Here is a 9,172-nt window from a genome sequence, read left to right as displayed (position 1 = left end):
GATTTAATTAGTTTTTTTTAAATCCTCATTGGTTTTTTTGCTCCAGATTTACACATTTGGTCCAACGTTTAGGGCTGAAAATTCAAACATTTGAAGGCATTTGGCTGAACTTTGGTGTACTAGTTTTGCGTAAAGCAGTTGCACCTTGGCCGTGCCTGCCACCGTGTTATATAGTCATCAACAGATCACATCATGTAACAACCGGATAACTATCGTTAGCTATCTTAGGCCGGCACCGTCGCAGGTTGTTATGATATTACAAACGCATGCTTATCTAATTAACTAGCTATATACCCGTGCGTTACTACGGAACCAATGTGATTAAATACATATATACAAAAACACTAACTGTTATTCTATTTTTTTTTGTTAGCATCACTAAATTTTGAGTGGTATTGCTGAAAAAAACTGAATTTTGCTGACAACCTATATCAAGTTTCATTTGCTCATATCTGGTGTGGCGCCAAAACCATCTCCAAGAAAGCCAACTGCCTTCACATGGTCAAGAGTTATTTCCTGAAATTCAAAATAAAGTGATGTACAACAAAATAAAATGGACCAAAAGTAAATAGAGCAAAAAAGGATAAATAAACTAAGTTTCATAGTATCATTGTGCCACCTGGAAATGATTCATTAATGTCTCTATAGAAGTCGTACGATCAACACCAATCTTATAGGACCGAATCAAAAAGTTTTACTTGAAGACCAGCCCATCTTGGATGATTCTACCAAAACCATATGTATCAACAAGCAGACCTCTAAAAACCACAACCAGCATCATCGTCAAGGAAACTGATATGAAATTCATGTGAAGTAAACGACAATGGGCCAGCTATGTACAGGTTCTTCCTACCATTATAGGTCGGTAGCCTCTCACCCAACTAAGATTGCTTGTAGAGAGTCATTAAGACAATGATTTATGCATATTTGTGGGGTTCTTTTGTGGATTTCATGTGCTTTATGGTGAAAGAAAATATGTGTACAAATTACAGGCATATAAGACAAGAGGCATATAAGACAAGAAGAAAAAAACATGTACATGCACAGTGTTGGAAATAGTAGAATGTACCTGGGCAAGGTGAGCCCAACAGTCAAAGAAACTCTCGTCACACCTTAAACCAATGAGATGCTCATCTTCAGCACGCTTGTACTATCCAAGTGATGAAAGAGTAAGGCACTGGAAAATTGAGGAAAGGATTACAGTGTCCACATATAAAATTAACATGGGGAAAAGAAATTTGTGTGCAGTGAGAGATCGGGTAATTAAGACAGTAATTTATGCATGCTACGCGATAGCACACGGTAAAACTAAAATTTTTTAGTCACGCCGGTAGCTTGGCGAGGAGTCTTACTTGGAAGCGAAGCGCTTGTACTGGCCGCCTCGGTGATGGCAAAGTTCGCCATTCATCCAGATCGATGGTGCCATCTCTCTCCTAAATTTTCCAAAAAAAAACAGGAGCGAAATGATGTGGTTATCATCACTCAAAATAAGCATATACGAATGAAATGAAATAGGTAGAGTAATTACAAGGTTGGTAGAGACCTATGCTATAACATATGGAGCATAATCTCCAAGGAATTGAAAGTAGTTTAGGATGGGATTCAATACTGCATTTGTTTATACTTGTGAGAGAGCAAAAAGTAATTGCATTAAAAAACAAGGTATCTCCTAAAGCAGATCTCCCAAATATTTCCTATTATCGTGTCCCAATGCAAGTTTAGTTTGCTGCAATTTAGTATGGACGAATCTGCCCCACTACCCCAGTTGGGTTTCTTAGCAGAGGTTCAGGCATTCCCTTGAGAAATCAAAGCAGTGACGATAGGCCAAGTCAGTACAACAAGTAGCTAGGGAAGAGTTCAAATTCCAATCCTGTAAAATCATGGTTCACTGAAAATAAAAAGAAACCAAGGTATTTTCAAGGGCCATTTCATTCACCAGGCTCTAGGAACTCTTTTGTAAGCTCTTCAAAAGCTCCTGCTAGTAAATATTGCGATGAGAGACATAAACAACCCTTTTTGGCAGAGATAGACATTGATGAAAGAAGTAACAGAAGAACTGAGGTTAGATGCCTACAAAGTGGCAAGAAAGCTTCTGTATTTGGTGATGGGCATCCATACATGCAGAAGAGTATCCCATAAGCTTCATCATCCTCAACAACTACTGGAGGCTTGCCAGAAGAGCATGATCTTGGAGTTTTATATGTTTCTGATTCTTCGGGTAGTTATGCACATGTAGTTAATTCCAGGAATACTGCATTGAATGCTTTAGCACATATGCAAAAGGATAAAGAAGAAATGAATTCAGGTAGACCTCAAGGTGCTTCCACTTTTGTTCGCCGACATACTTTACCTCAAAGTTTTTCCACAGGTGTCGAGTCATCAATTGCCCCTAGCACTAAAAATCTTGGTTGCACTTCAATATCTGATGTTCTGCCTTCATGATCTGCAGCCGCCAATAGAAAATATGAGGACAAATGGTCGAAGACACAAGTACATTTAGGACATCAAAAAGACATAGATAACCTTGTCCCTCAGATCTCATAGCTATTACCCATCATCAATGAACTTAGAGTGGACTGGTTTTAACCACAAGCCTATATGCCAAAGAGTAGAGACAACAAAGGCTTGAAGCTAAAACTAATCAATCATTTATCTATAGTCAAAGAATATTTTCTTCAATGGGGCAGAGCCTGATCAAACAGAAAACACAAACAAAAACAAAATAATGGAATTGGTTCAGAGAAGTAACTAAAAAAAGTGATCATACAAGTCCCTTGGATCTCATAGCTATTATTGGCCATCACGGATGGTTCTCAAAATTAGTTTTAGCCACAAGCCACCCATTAATCGAGAATAACATGTTAGTTGGCTTGAAGCTAAAACCAGTCTTCCTTAAGCCAATCACATATTTCACTGGAACCGCTAATTGACGGAAACTTAAAACAAAGAAAATGACACCAATCCAACCAAAAAGACAATACTACCAAAATGGAACTCTTTGATTTTCCTCATCAGTGCCCATCAGTGATATATCTTTGAATTTGCTTAGACAAACAGGAAAAAACACATAAAGAAACTTCAGAACAGAAGTACTTCAGGCATCATACCTAATTCATGGCACATTAAAGACAAAACCATTCCAAATCCAAACCAAAAACAATATAATAATCCATGGCACATTAAAGACAGAACCATACCAGAAGTGGTGAAAGTACCCTGAACAAAACACAACAATGAATCCAGCTAGCTAAGGGAACATAACTGTTAGAACAATACTCGTTGTCCACAAACACAATGACCTAGTGATAAATCATAGTGACTGAAAGAAACATGGATAATCCCAAGGATGTTAGCAAAGCAGCAAAGAGAAGGAAACGACTACTCAGCATCTAGAAAATAATAAAAGCAAATGTGAAAATAGGCCAAGGACATCTGATGAGGAAGTAATCATCAGAATGAATAAAGAGTGCAATAAACTGGATCACAATGCTCATGTGGAGAAACAAAGCATCTTTGATTTTCTCATCATTGCCTATCAATGATATATCTTTGAATTTACATTGTCCAAGTACTAAATACTCAGCTGGTCACCACCTCATAAGCAAAAGTAGTTATCTTCCATCACCACTTTAAAAGCAAGCAAAGCAACAACTTTGATTTTCCTCATCAGTGCCCATCAGTGATATATCTTTGAATTTGCACTATGCAATAATCAGCTCAGCACCACCTCATTTTTTTCATAACACTCTGGAACTCTTGAAATTTTAAGGATCATGTAGACAACCATGTTGCACAATGCAATGTCCTTCTACATCTAACAACACATCTACCCTTCGTATATATATATATATATATATATATATATATATATATATATATATATATATATATATATATATATATATATATATATATATATATTTATTTATTTATAAAGTAATAACATTAGTAAAAAGTAATAACATTAGAAAAGATTGCAAGGTTGTGCCAGATGCAACTCAGCAAAGTGGCTAAAGTGTGGTGTATGTTTAAACAAAATCTAGAGTTCAATTTCATCAGAGAAGTTCAGAGCAACGACAGGCCATTCAGAGTTAGCCATTAGTTGGTCATTAGGAGATAGCTTCAGTTTAGATAGATAAATAAAAGATAAATAAACTAAAAAAGGTTTTGACCATATAGATAAGTTAGAATAGATTGAATCTGTATTGCCCTTTCTCGTGCTATATTAGATCCCAATCAACACATGTGTCCAGATTGATTTATTGCACGGATCCTAACCTGCGGGTGCATCTTGTTAGCATTACAAAAGCTAAATGAGCGCAAAACAACCTTAAACTTATGATGGCTTATGAACCGCAATAGGAGGAAATACAAGCAAATGCCCCACCGAACTTATATATCAGGGCATGCAATCAAGAAGCCTAGCACTAAAAACCACAAGCCAAGCTAAAGGAATCCACACGAGGACGAGAAGATAGAAGATTGGAGCCAAGCAGACACATACTGATGATGACGTCGACGTCGCCTCCGGTCCAAGCAACGTGTGGAGGATCTGAACGATAATGTTGTCCAGGATGATGAAGGCCTTTTGCGCATCATGAGTTCATGACCCCACAGGTGCGTCATTTTTTCCTGCTCCCGTAGGATGATGAAGGGGCGCCCGAACTCGTCGAAGGCGAGAGCCATGGTCGGCGCTCGGTCCGAATCCGAGGAGCCGAGGCGAAGGAGGCAAAGGCGAAGATGCACGATGGCAGAGGGCGCATGTGGGATGATGCATCCGGGGATGCATGCGGTGCAGTCGGGGGAGAGGGCACTCACGGACCTGGCCATCAAGAGCGGACCATTGCACGTGGACGGGGGGCGGCGGCCGCAGATTTGGTGCAGTCTGGGCTTTTGACTGAGGCAGCAGGGAGGAGGACGGCTGCTGGGAGGATGGCGGCAGCGCGGGCGCGTCGGTGGAGAGGGAGAGCGAGAGCGAGAGCTGGAGTGACTCTAGGCGGGGCTTCTTACCCCCTACCACGGAGGCGTTGTCGCCGGGCGGATCCCCGCGCTTGGGCGCTGTGAGGTGGAGCAAATCCTGCTCGACGCACAGCTTGGCGTTGGCGCGGCGTCTTCGGTTGGGCCAGCCGCCGCCTTGGGGTTGGGCGGCGAGGATGGCCCCGCCGCGGCGGGCGGCGCCTTGTCGCAAAGGTAGCTGCTGAGCGTGAGCTCCCGGCTGGGGAAGGGCGGCTACGGCGGGTTGGACCCTGGCGCGGCGGCGCTGGCGTCCTTAGATCCGTCAGAGTTACTGAACATCGGTACCAGGACGGCGAGGCGTTTAGGTAGCGGAGGACGGCGGGGCGTTCGGGAGGCCGTTGCGGAAGCGAGGTCGGCGGGCGTGCGGGAGCGGGGGTTTCGCTGGCGGGGCGTTGCGGGAGCAGGAGTTGCGGGAGCGGGGGGCAGTCTACACTACCCCTTAATAGTTAGTAGAGATAGATCGGACTTGATATTACAAACACGCGATGGAGTCGGTTAGCGCTGCGCGGAATGATCATCCTTGCTGCCTGCAGGGTGATCTGATCAAACTAGATACATATACCAGCTGTACCGGCAATCGATCAGTGCATGCAATCGGTATCTCTACTAACGTTTTACCGGCGATCAGTGCATGCATGCAAAGGGATCAGGCGCCTGTTCAAGCGGATCGGAAACGAAGAGACCTAATCCTCATCCAATTCCATCGATCATCTATCTCATCACCATATGTATATATATATATATATATATCTATCTATCTACAGAGATGAGACCTAGCAGCGCATCTTCTCCTCGACCTGTATCGACACGTTCAATCCACCACCATCATATCCTTAAGGGAAGAGATAATCATATTCTCAAGGGAAGGGAAGAGATGGAGGAGCAGCTACCTGACGATATGCTTGTGGAAATCCTGAGCCGCCTCCCGCCCAGCAGCCTAGCGGCGTCACGCTGCGTCTCCAAGCACTTGTGCTCCATCGTGGACGCCCGACGTCTCCTGCGCGCCGGCCACCTCCTTCCTCTCCGCCTCGACGCCTTCTACTGCATCAGCCTGGCCTCGGTCGATCGGGAGACATATCTTTTCGCACGGCCATCGGTAGCGCGTCGGATCCCCGGCGCCTGCCTTGACTTCAGGGTAGATCTTGAGGTTGTGGATCACTGCAACGGTCTACTGTTGCTGTGTGACATGGTGCTCAACCCTGCCACACGGCAATCGGCAGCCCTGCCTAACGCCCCGGATCCATCCATTGAGAACATGCTTGGGGTCGCCACAGTTTGGGCCGGGACAGCGCCGCACCGCCCCCCATTTTACTTGTATACAGACTTTAATCTTGTGTACGACCCCATGGCCGAGTCGCCGGAGCATTTCGAGGTATTTCTGATCCCCGTGTTATCGTGCGGCCATAGTGGTTTGATGTCCGACAATATCACCATCAACCTTGAGGAGCAAGAATGGCCGCCATCGACATTCAGAACCCACGTCTTCTCGTCGAGGAGCTGGAGGTGGGAGGAGAGGTCCTGGGTCCGCCAAGGGGAGCCTACGGGGACCATGGCCGATATGCTGCGCTCCGAGCATGGCTCGAATCAGAAGGCTGTCTATTTTCGAGGTGCACTCTATGTGCATTATTCAAATGAATCTGTCATGAGGTATCGATATCAATGGCGTTTCATCATCATCTATTATTATTATTATTGTTGTTGTTGTTGTTGTTAATAAATAAATATATTTGGTATCATTAATTTTAATTAATTGTAGGATATCCATATCCAAGGATAGGAATACATATCAAATGATGAGACTTCCAGCAATACGGAGCAAACAGATAGTTGAGAGTGCTACCTTTTACTTGGGAAAATCTGAGAAAGGAGTATATTGTGCGTTGTTTTATTGGGCCCAGGATGACAGCGACCCCCAGTTTCGAGTCTGGTCTCTTATGGAGGAAGAGATGAATGGACGTGATGGACAAATTCATATGAAGTGGTTGATAAAGACTAGCATCAGCCTTAAACCCCTGCTGGCACAACTTCATCATTGTGGTCACGACTTGACTCCAGATGAATGGATGATCATCTATAACCGCCATGACCGTGACCTTGCTGGTTCATCTGCACAAGATGATAATGATGATGAATGGGACTTTGAAAATGCTCATGAGATTGTCCTTGAAGCACCTAACAATGTTAAAGACTGGTACCCTATAGATTTTCTCGGATTTCATCCTTACAAGGAGATTGTCTTCTTTTCCTTATCATGGAAGACAATATCTTATAATTTGAATACCACAAAGGTTCGACAGCTGGGCTGCGCAGCTTATATACCGGTGGGCATAAAAACTTGTTTTCCATACACACCCTGCTACCTGACGATGGAGAAATTAACTAACAGTTGATCGTCCTCCGCCCACCACTTTTGATGATGATTAGTGCTTATAATTACTTACTTAACTAGAGAGTGCACATCTTTCTTCCACTTTACATTATATTTGTCAGATTATCTTTAATTTTGGCAATACATATTTTACTTCCGTTTTTTTAAAAAGAGATGATAATAATAAAGAAGCAGTGGACATATTATATTAATTAGCTATTATACTAGTCAAATTGAATGGACATTGTTTTAATCGATCGCACATGCATGAAGGTGTCTTGCTCGACAAAGCACGACGAGAGCCAACCATGCCATCAGGTGGCCGGCACATCCACTGCTATTGCCGGTGCCCAACAACATACACGAGCCCGGACGGATAACAAAGATCATCGCTACGACTCTGTTAACAAAGATCATACCGTCGTAGATCGCCCTTCACTCTGCGATTAATTAGTCTTTGCTCGCGACGCGATTGTTCGTGAGTCTGTGTGTTCACAACCATCGCCAACGACCAGCCAGCCAACCTCCTCGATCAGTGTCGTAGATGCCACGATGGCAAGAGCAAGGCGCACCCTCGATCGCCTATTCTGGGTGCTCGACAATAAGAGGTGTCACCATCTCTCTCAAGTGACCAATAACTTTTTATCACCATCATTTGCGCTTCTTCTCCCTAGCTTCACGCCTTGACCTCACCCTCATGTAGCCATCTCCATCTTGTTGTTGTGTGGGGTTGGATTTAGGGTATAAAAAAAACTTGGCTAGGAGAGAAAGAAGGCCCTCCTCCCCCAGTTTCATATTAAAAAAAGACTAAAACATGGTCCCGACCATAAAAACACCTAAACCTTTGTCCCTATCACTAATGGGTCGATCAACTGACCACTCTGCAACGGTCCATCCAGAGAGTGGCACGCATGATTCGATACGCTAGAGGCCCTTTCACGTTGGGTTTAGGGTATAACCTATATCTTGGGCTACCAAATTCCTTAAGCAAGGCCACTGGTTGAGTCCCGAGTCGTTTTATAATTTTCAAAATCCGTTTGGTTAACCAAAATTTGGTTGTTATATTTTCAAATTATAAACCGAAATTTAAAAAAAATGGACCAATATGTGTATACGGAACAATACCGAAAATAGTAAATTTACCAAAATCCGCTACTTCCCTCTCGGGAAGTTCATCCCTTGTCCCAAATGTTCGGTCAGGGTTAAAAAATAATCGAGTGAAAGAAAAAATATCCAAAATATAATAAGAAAAACTTCTAGAAGGATAAAAGACTAGTAGGTATTTTCACAGACGAGTGTCATGCCACCCAAAGAAATTATTTTAAAAACAAATAATATGAGAAAAATTCTTTTGAGAAGACATGTGAATCTATCCCCTGATAGGTGTCAAATAAACTTTTTATATTTTTTTTCACGCACATGTTTTCTGCATGATTCAAACCTATGACTTCCCTCGCTGCTATGGTTGGGCAAAAAAACCCGAGACAACACCAAACCCAAATATTCTGAAACCGAACCTGAACAAACCAAAATATCGGTTCTCGGTTCCCTATTCGGTTCCCAATTGATAGAAACCGATGTTTTGTTTGGTCCTTAGGTTATAGACCTCGGTTACCCGAACAACCTAACAATATGTAGATTCAACCCACAACATGACAGCCCAAAACCCACTCAACCTCATTACACACGTATGCGTAAGGGGTTGTTTGTTTGGGATTATAATATGTCCAGCTTATATATCCTAACTTTGTTTGAGATAATAATGGACAGATTATATATTCTAACCAT

General features: G+C 42.9%; 1 protein-coding gene and 1 long non-coding RNA gene across 3 annotated transcripts; one reads left to right on the top strand and one right to left on the bottom strand.

The window, feature by feature from the left end:
- Positions 1-123: 123 nt before the first annotated feature.
- LOC103632751 (uncharacterized) lies at positions 124-6,063 on the bottom strand. 2 transcript variants are annotated; one of them, XR_002263876.2, is made up of 6 exons: positions 5,907-6,063; positions 2,351-2,443; positions 2,075-2,251; positions 1,353-1,433; positions 1,070-1,177; positions 124-516 (listed from the first exon to the last, which is right to left on the bottom strand). It is a non-coding gene; the product is annotated as an uncharacterized lncRNA (long non-coding RNA). The 2 variants fall into 2 exon arrangements; XR_556125.2 differs by having other exon boundaries at positions 193-516; positions 2,075-2,443; positions 5,907-5,995.
- LOC100283918 (uncharacterized) lies at positions 5,777-7,603 on the top strand. The gene is made up of 2 exons (NM_001156816.2): positions 5,777-6,663; positions 6,773-7,603. The coding sequence occupies exons 1-2, from the start codon at positions 5,783-5,785 to the stop codon at positions 7,404-7,406; spliced, it is 1,515 nt and encodes a 504-aa protein (NP_001150288.2). The 5' UTR covers positions 5,777-5,782; the 3' UTR covers positions 7,407-7,603.
- Positions 7,604-9,172: the final 1,569 nt, after the last annotated feature.

The sequence above is a fragment of the Zea mays genome, chromosome 7 (genome assembly GCF_902167145.1).
Source record: "Zea mays cultivar B73 chromosome 7, Zm-B73-REFERENCE-NAM-5.0, whole genome shotgun sequence".
Lineage (NCBI taxonomy): Eukaryota > Viridiplantae > Streptophyta > Magnoliopsida > Poales > Poaceae > Zea > Zea mays.
The sequence above is the reverse complement of the archived record's forward strand: the minus strand, read 5'-3'. Positions and strand labels throughout refer to the sequence as shown.

Coding starts and splice junctions, on each gene's coding strand:
- LOC100283918 (NM_001156816.2), top strand. CDS start 5,783: ATGAGACCTAGCAGCGCATCTTCTCCTCGACCTGTATCGACACGTTCA. Junction 6,664..6,772: donor TCAAATGAATCTGTCATGAG/GTATCGATATCA, acceptor AATTAATTGTAG/GATATCCATATCCAAGGATA.